General features: G+C 46.1%; 1 protein-coding gene across 1 annotated transcript in view; it reads right to left on the reverse strand.

Moving 5' to 3' along the window:
- DOCK1 (dedicator of cytokinesis 1) overlaps positions 1-17,126 on the reverse strand; it is a 1,358,032-nt gene that overhangs the window by 306,859 nt on the left and 1,034,047 nt on the right. The window contains exon 34 of the mRNA XM_086922569.1: positions 252-337. Coding sequence (XP_086778695.1) covers positions 252-337 — 86 coding nt within the window. The remainder of the gene's footprint in view (positions 1-251; positions 338-17,126) is intronic.

A 17,126-nucleotide genomic window follows, 5' to 3' on the forward strand; every position in this document is an offset into this window, starting at 1 on the left:
ACAAATGCAACATGCAGAACGTAAACGTAGTCTCGCATGACACCCATGGAGAAACTGTTATAACTGATTGCTTTACAAACAATCGCAGAACATATAGTATAGTGATTAAAAAGGAGGAGCTTATTAGCATTCATGAAAAATCAGAAAGTGCAGCTACATTTTTGACTAAGTAAACTTCCTTCCCAGGTCTCCAATCCCAAACCATGCCGAGATATTTCTCTAATGACACTAGTGATGATACAGGCACTCACATTTTATCAAAAAGCACTTTGTATTGCTCATCTCCTCTGCCTCCTTCCACTTCATGGTCGAGCTTGGTGATGATCTCGTTCTCAAACTGGACGAAAAGAGAATGAGCAGTAAGTAATCTGAAGGAGCAGAAAATAATCTCAAGGGGCCGAAAGTAACCCAAAGGAATACGTAATCTGAAAGAGCATTAAGTCATTTGAGGGATCAGGAAGCAATCAGCAGGAGCAGAAAGTCCACTGAAGGAGCAGGAAGTAATCCGATGGAGCAGAAAGTAATCTGATGGAGCAGAAAATAATCTCAAGGACCAACATGTAATTTAATGGAGCAAGTAATCTGAGTGAGCATTAAGTCATTTGAAGGATCAGTAAGTAACCAACGGGAGCAAAAAGTAAACTGGCAGAGCAGAACGTAATCTCAAGGACCTCAATATAATCTCAAGAAACTTTAAGTAATCTGCATGTAATAATACTTAGCATTGCTGCTTCTGGGAGTACTGTGAAATCATCCTCTGGCATCACCACTGTTGGCAAGGTTGACATTTAGGGCGCGCAGCTAACCACTCCCTAGGACCCTCCACTTGTTAAAATCGTTTAATTGGGGTACTGGGGGGAATGTATGACATTTTCCTGCATTCTGTCCATCAATTGTTCTTTTTGCATTTGTCACCCGAGTGGGACAGGTATGCCCAGACGTAGGTCCCATGCTCTCCACGCCACTGGAGTCAAGCTATCCTGGCTGATGAGGGCTGAAAGCCCAAAACCAGTCCTAGGATGCTTGTTTCTAGTCCAGGGAGGACCTGGCCTGGCAGTTCTGGCTGGACTGTTCCCATTGGGCACAGGGTCAAGACTGATTTGCATATGGCTGGGTCCAAACTGGAATGGCATGGTGAGCAAAAAATGATGCATTGAGGCCCAGATCTCTGTACTGGGGTGAATGTATGACATTGTTCTGCATTCTGTCCATCAATCTTTCTTTTTGCGTGAAATCGTACTCTGGCACCACAACCACTGTAGGCAAGGTTTTTATAAAGTGCCTGGGGTAGAGAAAGTGACATCACAGATCCTTTGACCTAAATAATGTCATGAGTGACCACATATTACCTTTTACCCCGAAACTTCCCAGGAAGTTGTCGCATACTTAACCCTCATGGCATCTCAATAAATCCCATCACTGAAGTTCCATAATACCTGCATTATTAATATAACAACAAAACACACAAACGTGTCTATTTTAGATATCATCTATATTAAGGTGCAGATATGCCATGCCAAGGGTATATTTACCTGATTTGTAGTAAGCAAGCAAGTGAGTTATTCTGGCATCTTCTAGAGGGACAGGGTGTGGTGGGGATTCACTCACTTAAGAAAAGTTTGAAAAAAGACACCCTGATAGTGCATTTCATAGAATTTATTTTACAAAAATGAGCTAAAGACCCACATGCTCTGAAAAGATACGCATTAAATGGCCCAGTCTTTTTATGGTATATGAACAGTCCCTATACGTTTAAACCATTAAAGAAAATATCTATGGGGGCTCCTATATGTCAAAAACTCCATTACTAGAGCCAGATTGTTTGTGCGTCCTTTTCTCCCTAACAGCACATACAAAATGCCAATGTCAGAATGTTGCCACTACTGCAGTCCAGGTACAATATGTGACCTTTATGTTAAATGTTATGTCTAATATGTCAGGATCACCATTGCGTTATGGATGCTTCAATTACACAATCCATGGTTGTCCTCCCTTATGCCAAGAATTTCTTCCAGTGTAACAGCGCTATCATTGTGCCACAAGTGCCACCTATGCCACAAATTTCTTCCAGGATGTTATTGCCCCAGGAAAGGGGGGGCCGCCCCATTGCCCCTCCTGATTGGTTGGTCTGTCCCACCCTGCCCCGGAAGCGGTGTTAGTGCTTCCGGGTCGGGGGGCGGGACCGCGAAGAGGGGTTTAAGAGCCTGGGGGGCGCGGGAGCACCCTCTTTGTGCCCGCGCTTCCCAGGCTCGCTCCTCGCCCCGCTGTAAGTGCCGATAATTTTTCTTTGTTTGCTTTGCAAGGTATTTTCGGTACTTGGCGGAGCAGTGAGCGGCGGTTGGTGTTTCGAGGCAATCGGCATCGGCATCCGGCCGTTTTTTGTAGTGGAGCAGGGGCGCGAGGAATATGGAGTGGGTCCACCGTCGCGGCGCCTGGGACCCGGCCCTCTCGAGGAAGAGTTTCGCAGGGCGGAGAGTTGTTGAGCAGCGGCAGGACACGAGGTATTGTGCGGGGTAGGCGGGGCGGCTGCGGAGCAGTAATCGGCTCCACGGAGCACGGGAGGTTTGCTCAGTGCATGCAAGTTCCGTTTGGAAAGCGAAGCAGGGTCGGCCGGGCACTTGTTGGATGGGAGACCACTGGGGTTTTTAAAGCAGTCGTCGTTCGCTGATTCTTAATTACTTCCAGACTCTGTCCTGACTTGTTTTAAAGATTACTAAACGCTTCAAGTTCTGTGATTACGCGGGGAAGGTTGAATTAAAACAGTACAACCACATTATTTCAGTGCTGAGTCTACTTGTTGCTTGCCTATAGAGGGGGAGGCATAATAGGCACAATTGCAGCATAGTCAGCTGGTTTAAAGGGGAAGTGGATAAAGGAGCTTTAATTGATTGTAGGGTTGGTCACATTCTTGTTTTAAGGAATTAAACCCCTCCAGGCCTGTATTAATCGGGACAGATTTGAATAAAGCTGTACAGCCACTTTATTTCAGATACTGACTCGACTGGTTCCTCTACTGTTCACTTAATATCATCATTTGCAGCAAAATACTTTGGATGACACAGTCATATTTTGGGGGACTGTGGTAGATTGCTGGGCGGAGCGAAAGCTAGAGTGTTTTATCCTAAATTGCAAGGACGCTGTCTCGTAGAGCCAGGCTTGGTTTCTAACATTTCTTTCATCGTAGGAATACTGAAAAGGGGCGCTGCAGACCAAGTAGCGGAGGAGCTCACGGGGAACGGCGGAATCCGAGGACACGGGCAGGCCTGCATTTCACTGCTTCTGGCAGGCCGCGGTGCTAGAGTTCGCTCGCCCAAACACTTTCCAGGCTAGCTGGTGTGTGCGGTCACAGTTGCGTGGTGCTTAGGGCCAGCATGTGAGCCTCCAACTTGCGACAGGTACAAGGCACATTGTGCCCATAAGTAACGTATTGTGTAGTGCAGGTGCTAGTAAGAAAATGTCTGGTAAACGCAGCGCAGGGAATTCGCGCATGGAGCTAATGTTTCAGACTATGATGCGCAGGATGTCGGCAATGGACAAAAGGTTGGGAAAGGTGGATAAATTGGGTAAGACAGTGGCAGAATTGGGTCAGAGGGTCGATGCACAGGCAGGGCCATCAGGGAGACCCAAACGGATAATAGTGCCACCTAGACCGAGGGAGGCACTTGTGGCCCCACCTAAGTGTGGCCGAGCCAAGAAGGGTGTTAATCTCCCCCCCAAGCCTGGTGTAGGAGGAGAGTCCCCGGGCCCAGTCCCTAGCGAAGCGCCTGCAGCACCTGAGACTCCTATGACGCCTCCTCCGATCCCGATAAGTGTACCGGTAGCACCGCCTTCAGCCACCCCACCTATAAGCTTAGTCCCAACAGTGGTCCCACCCGTAATTCCGGCCAGCCCATCCCCTGGGGTGGGTCAAGTGGTACACAGTCAAAATATCGAGTAGGAAATATCGACCTACCATAATATCGAGTATGAAATATCGAAGGAGCATAATATCGAAGTCAAGAATATCGTAGGACAGAATATCGACCCTAAGGTAAGTAATATCGAAATTCTTTATATCGATGTTAGTAATATCGAAGTTAGTAATATCGATAGCATATATATCGATGTTACTAATATCGATATTTGTATTATTTTATAGTTTTTTATTATGTATGTGTTATATGTTTAACTTAAGTATTTAAAATAATTACTATTATATGTGTATTAATTTTATATAATTTTAAATTAATCTATAAGAAAATTGTATGTGTTAGTACCGGAGCGGGTTGTGGGTTTATAGGGGAATAGGGTGGGAAGTAATTTAATTATGGTAAATTGATTATTAATTAGTAGGATTTATTAATAAATTATAATTAATTGGTAATTATTTGTTAATAATTGGAAAATAATTTTAATTAATTTATTAATTGATATATATGTTCTCTAGCGGGTTGTGGGTTTATAGGGGAATAGGGTGGGAAGTAATTTAATTATGGTAAGTTGATTAATAATTAGTAGGATTTATTAATTAATTATAATTAATTGCTAATTATTTTTAATTAATTGGAAAAAAAATTAAATTAATTGATTAATTGATATATATGTTCTGTAGCGGGATGTGGGTTTATAGGGGAATAGGGTGGGAAGTAATTTAATTATGGTTAATTAATTAATAATTAGTAGGAATTATAACATAAATTTAATTAATTGGTAATTAATTTTACTTAATAGTAAATTAATTTTAATTATATGCTAATTAATTTTCATTAATTCATAAATGGATAAATGTGTTATGTTGTGGGTAGTGGTTTTATAGGGAAATATGGTGGGAAGTAATGTAAGTTTAATTAATTAATAATGTATTAAAAATAATTGTATTGTTAATATAATTGTTAATTATTAATTGGTAATAAAATATTATTAAATGGTATTATTTAAAATGTATTTTAGGTTAAATATATTTCGCTAAGCATGTATTTTATAATTATGTATAGGTATTGTATATGGCTTATATTTATTTAAAAGTTTATATTTTTATAATTACAAAAACCTTTTATTTATTAGTATGTTATTTTAACCCTTATACTATCCAACACTTTCCCTACTGTTGCACTCTCTGGAGTTGGAATAGTATTTTTTACCCCTACGCTATCCAACGCTTTCCCTACTGTTGCACTCTCTGGAGTGGGAATAGTAATTTTTACCCCTACGCTATCCAACGCTTTCCCTACTGTTGCACTCTCTGGAGTGGGAATAGTAATTTTTACTCCTACGCTATCCCACGCTTTCCCTACTGTTGCACTCTCTGGAGTGGGAATAGTAATTTATACTACTACGCTATCCAACGCTTTCCCTACTGTAGCACTCTCTGGAGTGGGAATAGTAATTTTTACCCCTACGCTATCCAACGCTTTCCCTACTGTTGCACTCTCTGGAGTGGGAATAGTACTTTTTACCCCTACGCTATCCAATGCTTTCCCTACTGTTGCACTCTCTGGAGTGGGAATAGTAATTTTTACCCCTACGCTATCCAACGCTTTCCCTACTGTTGCACTCTCTGGAGTGGGAATAGTAATTTATACTACTACGCTATCCAACGCTTTCCCTACTGTTGCACTCTCTGGAGTGGGAATAGTAATTTTTACTCCTACGCTATCCAAAGCTTTCCCTACTGTTGCACTCCCTGAAGTGGGAATAGTAATTTTTACCCCTACGCTATCCAACGCTTTCCCTACTGTTGCACTCTCTGGAGTGGGAATAGTAATTTTTACCCCTACGCTATCCAACGCTTTCCCTACTGTTGCACTCTCTGGAGTGGGAATAGTAATTTTTACCCCTACGCTATCCAATGCTTTCCCTACTGTTGCACTCTCTGGAGTGGGAATAGTAATTTTTACCCCTACGCTATCCCACGCTTTCCCTACTGTTGCACTCTCTGGAGTGGGAATAGTAATTTATACTACTACGCTATCCAACGCTTTCCCTACTGTTGCACTCTCTGGAGTGGGAATAGTAATTTTTACTCCTACGCTATCCAAAGCTTTCCCTACTGTTGCACTCCCTGGAGTGGGAATAGTAATTTTTACCCCTACGCTATCCAACGCTTTCCCTACTGTTGCACTCTCTGGAGTGGGAATAGTAATTTTTAACCCTACGCTATCCAATGCTTTCCCTACTGTTGCACTCTCTGGAGTGCGAATAGTAATTTTTACCCCTATGCTATCCAACGCTTTCCCTACTGTTGCACTCTCTGGAGTGGGAATAGTAATTTTTACCCCTACGCTATCCAACGCTTTCCCTACTGTTGCACTCTTTGGAGTGGGAATAGTAATTTTTACCCTTACGCTATCCAACGTTTTATATAATTAATTGTAACAAATTAAATGTTTATTTTATTTTTTATATTAGTTACATTTTATTTATGTTATTGTTTTATGTTTGTAAATGTATTAGTAATTTAGAATATATTTTATTAATTTATAAATTAGTAAAATAATTATTAATACTTATTGTTCAGGTCATATATATTATATATTTACTGTATATATTTAATTAATGTATTATTAATATATATGTATTATTTATTAATTTTAAACATTATTAGATACTTTTAACTATGTAGATTTTATTTATTAGTGTTATATACTTTATTTTACATTTATATATTAAAAGAAAAAAAAACGATATTATTAACATCGATATTTTTTACATCTATATTATTTTTTCGATATTTTTGTACTTACCATGTTGTAGATAGGATGTTGATATTCTTGCCATCGATATTGTTGACTCGATATTCCTGTAGGTCGATATTTAGGAGGTCGAAATTCTGTCAGTGATTCGGGTCAAGTACCCCCTGAACTGGCAGCGCAGATAGCGGCAGTGCTCCCATGGTTGGGGATTGGGGGAATGCTACCTTCCGCTGCTGACCCTACGGCCGAGGCACAGAGAATGGTCGCAAAAATCATGGTGGCGAGGGGCGACGGTGGCATGCCAAGCACACCAATTTCTCCCCAAACAGGTCCAGCAAGCAATGTGGGGACAGTCAAGACCGCAGAATCAACGCATCTTGCGGAATGTGGTAAGGAGTTTGCCTTGCCGGTATTAGGCGAAGGCACAATACCCTCTAGGGGGGAGAACTTGGCACAGCATGTCTCACAGAGTGTGAAAGAACTGATTTGAGCAGACAAATATGTGAACATTTTTTCATTGCTGATAGACAACAGGGAATGGGAATATGCCAAGTCACAGAAAGATATGATGTTGCCTAGTGAATGGCGGTCCCAGTTGTATAAATTCAGGGTGGAGGAGACGCTCATCAACTGGATCAGGGCGTTTTCTGTGTTTGTGGCGGTTACCGCTGAACGTTCCCCTTCAATGCAGGCGGAGATGGCTTGTTATCAGAGTAGGATTACAATGTATTGTGAGAATCATGGGGGGGATGCATGGAAAGAATATGACATAGCGTTCAGGAAAGCTAAAGAATTTAACAAATCTTTATCTTGGGACAAGGTTGACTCTATTTCCTGGCATTCTCAGTTTGAAAGGGGGCAATCTGCTGGAACAAAGGATATTCGCCCAAGTCCCAGCAGCCCTTTCAGCAGCCCTTTCGGCCAGCGCAAGGGGGGGAAGTGGCCCATAAGGCCAAGAATAATACTGGCGGGAAGGGCGTGTGCTGGGATTTCAACAGACGAACATGTACCAGGGTGCCAGGCACGTGCAAATTCAGGCACGCGTGTTACATATGCGGCCACCCTTCCCACCCAGAAACGACATGCCGGTCAAAGGGTAGTACTTCAGGTAACAGGGGGAGAAGGAAACTAGAATAACGGGAAACACCCCCAGGTTGTCCGTTCCCCCATTGACGTCTCAGCTATGATTCCTTGGCTAAATAGATACCCAGACCATAACTCCGCAAGGTTGCTACAGGAGGGTTTCACACACGGTTTTCGGATTCCAGCGGGAGGGTATAAAGGGTCACCGCAGTGTAGGAACCAGTTGTCAGTCAAACACAATCCCGGGGTGGTAGAAAAGAAAATAGAGAAAGAACTCCGCCTTGGAAGAGTAGCGGGTCGTTTCCTTGACATCCCAGTAAACAATTTTGTCTGCTCACCCCTGGGAGTGGTCCAGAAGAAAGAAAAGGGCGAATGTAGACTCATACACAATATGTCAGCGCCTAAGGGTGCATCATTGAATGATGCGATTGACGAAAGCATTTGTAGTGTGAAATATGCGTCTTTTGACCAGGCAGTGGAGATGTTGAGAGTTCTGGGCCCCGGGGCATTGATGGCTAAATCAGAAATTGAGTCAGCATTTAGACTTTTGCCAGTACATCCATCTGACCAACACCAGCTGGGTTTTTTCTTCGAAGGGAAATATTACATGGATAGGTGTAAGCCCATGGGTTGCTCTATTTCATGTGCTTACTTTGAAACATTCAGTTAATTCCTGGAACGGGTTCTGAGACAATCAACGGGCCACCAGCATGTGATGCATTACCTTGACGACTTTCTTTTCCTGGGGGTGGCGGGCTCACAGGAGTGCGCGTGGGCATTGCGTGAGTTTTGCGTGCTCATGTGTGCTTTTGGGGTCCCGCTGGCACCAGGTAAAACTGTGGGGCCATCTACATGCTCGGAATTCTTAGGCATTGAACTTGACTCCGTTGAGGGTTGTTTCAGGTTACCCAAGGAAAAAATTGCGAAGTTCAGGGCAGCCCTCCAACAGTGTTTGGTAAAAGAGAAAGTCACATTGCAGCAGTTGCAGCAGACTGTTGGCCAGCTGAATTTTGCATTTAGGGTCATCTCTATGGCACGCCCATTTTCTTCCTCAGTTGCGCAAGCAATGAAGGACCTGCGAGACAAACACCATCGCACAAGACTGTCAGTCGAGGTTCGCCAGGACATGCGGATATGGATTGCATTTCTGTAGGATTTCAATGGCAGGGTACTGTGGGGCGACCCCACTGTGACCTCAGCCGAGTTAGGATTATGGACTGACGCTGCTGGCAGTGTAGGGTTTGGCGCTATACTTGGCAACAAGTGGGTGGCGCAAAGGTGGCCCAATTGGTGGGATGAAAGTGGTTTGACAGCGAACATTGGCTTCCTAGAACTGTTCCCAATATGGGTTTCTTTAATGGTCTGGCCTGAGCAATTGTCTAATCAATCCGTCATTTTCTGGTCGGATAACATGACAGTAGTGGAATGCATCAATCAGCAGGCGGCACAATACTCCCCCTTATGAAGGAGATTGTGCTAAGATGCATGAAGTTGAACGTGCAGTTCAGGGCCAAACATGTTCCAGAGGTCTTGAATAATGCAGCTGACGCCCTTTCTCGCTTTAAGATGCAGGTATTCAGGGAACACCTACCAGCTGCAGAGGCTTCACCAGCACGCTTCCCAACAACACTTTGGCAGATTGGTGCCCCCAACTACAGGACCTCGTGGCAGCCAGCTTAGCTCCCAGGACCAGGACAGCTTACGAAGGGGCGTTCAGGTCTTACTGTAATTTCCTGGGACAGGATTGGGAGGCCAAATAGGATCAGGAGGCACACTTTACTGGGTACATGGACACATTGCACAGGAAGGGGCGCTCAGCTGCGACAGCTAGCAGACACAAGGCAGCGATGTCTTTCTTCGCACAGACAAAGGGGGCTAGGGATCCTACGAAAAGCTTCTTAGTACAAAAGGCGATGAAGGGGTGGCGGCGCCTACAGGCAAGCACCGCCGATGGCAGAAGGCCTATAGGTCTAGACCGGTTGGCAGTGGTATTGGTCGCCCTGCATGACACATGCAGCTCTTCGGGAGACGTACTCCTATTCAGAGCCGCCTTTTCTCTGGCATTTTATGGTGCATTGCGGGTGAGTGAACTGGTGGCTCGCAACAAACTTGACTTGTTGGGGGGTCTACAGTTGGCAGATACTACTATACGGGGCGACTCGTTGTGGGTCACCATTTGGAAATCCAAGACTGATCAGGAGGCCCGGGGAGAGAGTTTGGTCCTACACCGGGCACCGAACAACCTGTGCTGCCCAGAGTCGCATGTAGAGGCATTCATCAGACAATGGGTGGGTGTGGCAAGGGGAGCATTGTTAATACATGCGGATGGTACCCCGTTGACCAGGTTTCAGTTCCAGAGAGTGTTAGCAATGGCGATCGCCAAATCGGGTTTGAACCCCAAGGAATTCAGAACACATTCTTTCCAGATAGGGGCGGCCACCGAGGCCACTGCGAGGGGACTGCATGTCAACAGTGTGAAGAGAATTGGGAGATGGTCGTCCAATGCGTATAAGCGTTATGTGCGGCTGCACATGTTGTGAACAACATGTTCACCCCGCCCCCACCCTGACACCTGCCTTGTTTATGTTTACCTTTCAGTTTCTCGGGTCTGTGACGCAGGACGGAAACTACTACAGGATCATCGAAGGCAGCCATCAGCATCTCAGCAACGGCAGGAAGACATGAGGAGGACGCATGTAGTATGGGTTGTTGGTCATTCTTATGTGAAGCGTGCTAAACCTATTTTCCGTTCAGGAGGGGCTAAACGGAGGGCGGATTGCAGGAGTTTCAATGTTTCCTTTCACGGCAGAGGGGGGCTCCGCCTTAGCCAGCTTAGGGGCTACATCTCTGACTCACGTGAAAGACACGCCACACCGCCCTCAGTTATCATCCTGCATCTGGGTGGGAACGATCTGGTGACTCTAGGCAGAAGAGTTTTGTTGGAAGAGATTATCTCAGCGGCAGGTTGGCTGGCGAAGTTGTTCCCGGATTGTACCATAGTGTGGTCCCAATTGATACCTAGACTTCAGTGGAGGGGAGCTGAATCAGTCAGGGCGTTAAAGCACTCAGTAAAGAGGGTCAACAATAAGATTGAGAAGCTGTTTCGAACACCTCACCTGCAGAATATCCTGCATGGGTGCATTTGGGGAGATCAGTTCTACTTACGGGATGGGGCCCACTTGACAGAAGCAGGGAACGACCTATTGGTAAGGAACATACTAGCATGGTTAGAAGGTTGGGCGAGGTAGGTATGACCTTTCAGTGTAGGCATTTGGGGGGGGCCAGATAGTCGGTCAACTATGCTGGCCTGTGGCAGTAAGGTCATAATCGGTGAGCAGCAATTTAAGGTCCTTAGGGGGCGGCACCATTATCGAATGGGGTTGCCCAGGGGGAGGGGCCACTGGTCTCTCCTAGAACTTCAGGGGCAGGATATCCGCTTGCTTGGAAGGGTGCGGGGGAGGGAGCCACGCTTTTCTCTGGCTGGTAGCCACCACGCACACACACTATGACGTCAGCAAATGGCGCGAGTGTAAGGGCCCTCCTTTTGTTTAAATGGAGTTCACGGAGCGTACGAGGGTAACCAGGAGAGGGAAGAACTCTCCCGGTAACCGGGCCCTTGTTGCGCATGCGCACTCAGACGTGAGGGCGTAGCTAGGGAAAGGATCTGACACCGGTTAACGACCTTGCCGTAGGCCCAGTAATTATTAGAATGCAAAATTGATGTAGGATGTTAGATTCGGTTAGGAAACACGCTGTATTAGAAATGTGTTAAGGTTAGCCCTTCATACCGGTCTACATTGCTGTAAATCTAATGTTTGAATTTTGCATTTAATAATTGTGTAAATAATGTTTATTTTCAAGTTTTAATTTTGTTTCATATTTTAATAAATACGGCCGGGGGGTAGTGAGACCTCCTGCCTTCCAAAGAATTCTCTCGCCTGGTAATTACTACATAGATGGTAAATATTGTTGCATGATGGGGGGGGGGGGGTTGGCTGGTAGTCCCAGCCCATGATGCCAAAATATACCTCCAGTACGCCACCGCCAGCATTTTGCAGTAGTTATTCTATTTGCATGTATTGGCGCCAGTGTGTGAGTGAGTGCACGTTACCCTGGATGCCTCTATAAACCAAGAAGCACGCCAGGCCAAACAGCAGACTTCCAAGCTTAACACATTTCACTCATGCTCACTTACACACTCATTCAATCACACTCACCCTTGCTCACTCATTCACACTCATTTATTTTCACTCAGTGCCTTGCACTCACTCTTACCCTGACTAACTCATTCAGGCTCTCTCGCTCATTAATTCACGCTTACAGTTTCTCACTCTCTCACTTTGAGAGAGAGAGACACACACACACACACACGATCCCATATATAAACTTGCCTGCTCACACATACATGCGCTCTATTCCAAACTCACTCGCACCACATACATTTAAAATCATTTATTTCACTTACCTAAGATGCCAGCAAAGGTCCTGTACCAGATGCTACTGCTCCATTTTTATTACACTACTAGGGAATAATAGACTATTCACTATTAATGTAATAAAAATTAGCAAAATACAAAGAATTTAGAGTCTGACATGGATAATGCGAGTCCCCCTAGCGCTCTTGGCACGGTTCTTGCCCCCTCTGAAGCCTGGGGTCGCAAAGGCAGTGCTAGTAGGTCACATGGGGCAAGCCAGGGGTCGCAGCTTTAGCCCCTAAATTATGTCCATGGACCTGACATTATAAGAAGAAGGAACTACGGCAAGGTTTCAATACAAGCAAAGGCTCAGTGAAATATAAGGAAGCGAATAGAGTTTTTCAAAATAGCAGCTAATCAAGCTTTCCAGCGTTCCATTGGGGAACAGAGTCGAATATGAATTTGAATCGTTTTAGAATATTGTAGCTCTTGCTTTTTTGATGAAATGCACAACAGCTTGCTCTATCTGAAAGCAACCCTTTGGAAAAAATGCCACCGTCCGCCACCCCTCAACACACCTTTGTGCATGACATATCGATCATCAGGAAAGGCGGTGGTTAACCAGCACAATCAAGAACAGGCAAGGGTCTCAATGCCTACCACAGATGCACTGGGAGTTGCGGCAGCTCTCACTCCCTTGGCGATGCTGTGTGGCGGCAGGGCGTTGTAAGGGGCCGGCCTAACAACCCACACCAAATCGCCTCTCTGACCAAATTTCCTCATCCATAGATCAACAACAACACACACAGCATAACTAGTACGATGTTCTCTCTGTGCTCGACGAGTCCAGGCCTAAATAGAAGTATTGTTTAGCTGCTAGACAAAAATATGCTACTGACTAGGCCTTTGGAAGAACCAAAAAGTAAAACACATATTGTTTGTTCGTCCAAAAACCAAATTATTAAGGAGAAGGAACAAGCATTGGAAATGCAAAAGGTCTCGGATTTATTTGAGTTTGAGCTAATGGCCTTGTAAATGGCAATGTCTTTTTGCCATGTGTTATGGAGTGTATGCATGTGGTGTGTAGTGGAATTATGTGGGTTGGATTTGAATTGTAGCAATGGTGGCATGCTGCGCTTTAGATGAATATGTTTAAAAGTAAAGTGTGCCATACTGCGATTGCTACAAAAATTAACTGTGGATGCTTTAACAATTGATGTGTGCACTGATGGCTGGTGGTGTGTGTGCCTGTAGAAATTGAGCACTGATGGCTGGTGGTGTGTGCGCCTGGTGGAAGCGTGCACTGCCGGCTGGTGGTGTGTGTGCCTGGTGAAAATGTGCACTGCCGGCTGGTGGTGTGTGTGCTCGGTTAAAGCGTGCACTGACGGCTGGTGGTGTGTGTGTGTGGGGTTGCGTGTGTGGTGGTGAGTGTGCGGTGGTGAGTGTGCGGTGGTGAGTGTGCGGTAGTGAGTGTGCGGTAGTGAGTGTGCGGTAGTGAGTGTGTGGTGGTGAGAGTGTGGTGTGAGTGTGTGTGTGTGGTGGTGTGCGTGTGGTCTTAGGTGTGTGGTCTTGGGTGTGTGGTGGACTTAGTTCGAGTTTTCGTACCCTGCACACTCACACACTGCTCACCCTGCACACTCACACAATGTTCACCCTGCACACTCACACAATGTTCACCATGCACACTCACACACTGCTCACCCTACACACACTGCTCACCTGCATGCTCACACACTGCTCACTCTGCACACTCACACACTGCTCACCCTACACACTCACACACAGCTCACCCTACGTAATGCGAAAAAACCTAGCTCTGCCCTTTGGCCTATGTTGTAATCGTGCAGTAGGTTGTGAGTAGTTGGGCTTGATTGTTTGGGGCGTCCCCTCCTTGCTGCTCCCCTCACAGAGGGCCGGCTGCCTCATTAAGCTCCCAAGCTCCCAAGACATGTGTTCACCTGTTCTTTTTTTTTAGCTCCTGTGTGTCAGTGCACCGTGTAAGCGCAAAAACATACCCTGCTCTCTCTGGAACTCTCACTCTTGCTGTCGCTCTCACTCACTCTTGCTGTCGCTCTCACTCTTGCTGTCGCTCTCCCTCTGTCGCTCTCACTCTTGCTGTCGCTCTCACTCTTGCTGTCGCTCTCACTCTTGCTGTCGCTCTCACTCTTGTTGTCTGTTTAATTGTTGTTGTATTCTTCCACGCGCATCCACACACTGCACACGTACTTCGTCCATCTTTCATTGCACGTGGAACACTCGTTTGAGCTATATTACTTACGAAGTGGTGTTGTGGTGCTAACTATAGCAAGAATGATCTATGCATGAGTGTGAATTAACTTTTGAAAGTATTTGACTTAGAGCGGGACACTCCGGATGGATTAACTAAATGTGTCAACATAACATAACCTACTTATGACAGATTGCTCTACAGGTTCCATCTGCGATTGCGCAGCATTACTACCAGATCCAACAGAACCAGATGTATATTTATATTGTAATACGTTGAGGATCAGAGGAACACGTGTAACCAACCCTGTCGATTGTTACTTGCTGTGAAGATCCGCGCACTCCTTTCCTGGAGGGCAATGCTCATAAAAATGCCAGAGTGGACGAGCTCTGCAGAGAAGGCAGCAACCTTCAGAGAGATGACAGGAGAACTTGGGCAGGAGAACAGGGGCTAACAGGACAGGAGCCGCAGGTCTCTGTAGACCCCCTTCTCGATGGAAAGGCAGCTGCATGGGTTCTTTGTCCGTGCAGATGTGGGCAAGACATACAGGCGAAGGTGTTGATGCTGCTTAACTGAGCCCTTTATCCTTGCAGGGTCGACATAAAGAGTACCGCATACTTAATACTGTTTGGAGTGCTGTGCATGATTCCCACCCTCCCCCTTTCATCGAGGTGCCTTCCTTATCTGTGTGCTCTCACACGGTGCGCCCCCCTCCCCCTCTCCCCCCAGCCTCTGGCCCACCCCTCGGAGCCCTATTTGGACAGGCCACTGGTGTCTGCCCAAACTCTGGGCTATGGGGGAGGAGCAGTGTCCGCTTCCTAGCACTGTGTAGCGGCTGGAGCCAAGCCTGAGGCAGACCGAGGGGTCAATGCACTCGAGGAGTGAGAGAGCACCGGGCGTGCCCTCCGTGTTAAGAGGTAAAGAGCTGCGAAGGGCTCCCACGCAGGAGGAGAAAAGTGCAGGCCAAAAGGGCGCCCACACTCATAGCTGATACGGGAGACTTGGGGTCTGTGTTGATGCCTCAGACAGACGTACAGCCGCGCAGGGGGTGACGGGGAGGTATCCAAAGGTTGCCACAGGGGATTGAAAGCTCAGGCCGCCTTCCCCTCATTGAAGCCGGGGTCTCTCAGAGCTGTCTCCGTAATATCTCCATACAAGGCCCGCTGCAGAGGCGCCCGGAAAAAACATGCCCCCTTTCGCTATCGGGGGCGTGTTATTTTTGTTGTTGAGTGACGGCCACACCAAACAAAAACCACCAGGGCGGGTGTAAACCAACACCCTTTTCATCGTGGGGTCACTCTTGCTTATAATGCTTAATAACGTGGCCCTCTCGTGTTGTACATACGAACTGTATGTTTTTATTCTTCCTATTTGCACTAGGGGTGGGCATACCAACAAATGAATCATACCTGCCAACAGACGTGCTCCCGACTCGAAGCGCCGCCATTTTCGCGATTCGGGGGCGTGTTTTTAGCAGTTGAGTGACGGATGACGTCACAGCTAAAAAACTGCAAAAACACGCCCCCGAATCGCAAAAAAACGGGGCTTGAACCGAGTGACGCCCCTCCCCTTCAATGGCTGGGCAGCATTTACAAGGCCAGCCAATGGAGAAGAGGGGCGGGTTCAAGCCCCTATACTGCCAAAACATAAAATCTCGGACTCCGCCCACTGCGTTGGACGCTAGTACGAGACCTAAAAACAGTGCTTAATTTTAAAAGAATAAGTGCTGGGGCTCTCGTCGGGAGGCCACTGCAGCTTGCTCCACACATTGCCACTGCCAGCTGCTAATGACAGTACAAACACAGCTACTAGCCATTACACTCTTACAAGTAGGACAATTCATACTAACCCAGCCCCCCAAAGCAATCAAAATGGCTTGGGAGGCAGGTATTAGTCACTGTAAATGTAAATTGAAATAATAAACAGCTTTTGTGCTCATACCTAAATTAGCCAGACAGTGCCACAGTCATAAGCCCCGGTGATAGCAATTAGGTGCTAATGCAGAGCACCAGAAACCACTGGCTCAAATTAAGTGCTGAAGGAAAAACCAAATGCCGAAAAGCCCATAGCACAGGACCTTGCAGCATCTGGTGTGAGGAGGGTGGGGGTCAACTGTTCCGGAACCCACTTGCCTTTCAAGGGGCCCCATTTAGTTTAGTGTCATTGATTTTCCTGAGACTCAGGGGCTCCACATCATGATCTGCTGGGGGAGGAGGTAATTTTGCATTGCGCCACTGGATGCAGTACGGAGGGAAGGAAAGCTTACGTGCTACCAAACAGAAGTGTCTGTCGTCTCTGGATTGTTGAAGGGATATAATGCACAAGATACGGGTATACTGCATCAGTGGATTAACTCATCTGCACCAAGTAACCAATATACCAACAGGAAATAGCGGTATACAAATGTGTAGATTGGAAGACTGACCCCAGAGAATGGCTTATATTATTGTGGGAGGTGAACTCTATAACTTAGCACTAATATTATGATGGCACTAATTAAGTGTTAACAGCTTTGACCATACAAAGGGGAGGACAAAGTGGATACCTTAAATGATTATTAATGAAAAATGACAAATGACCTGAGCTGAGCTACTCACCTATTAGCTAATTGAAGGTAGAGGTGTCACATGCTTGGTACGGATCAGTATATCCCAACCTGGCTAGGGTGTTAGCAGTGGTGGCTCCTCCCCTATGGTGGAGGAGAGTCGCCCCCCCCCCCCCCGCCAGCAG

The sequence above is a fragment of the Lissotriton vulgaris genome, chromosome 5 (assembly GCF_964263255.1).
Source record: "Lissotriton vulgaris chromosome 5, aLisVul1.2, whole genome shotgun sequence".
NCBI classification, from domain to species: Eukaryota; Metazoa; Chordata; class Amphibia; order Caudata; family Salamandridae; genus Lissotriton; species Lissotriton vulgaris.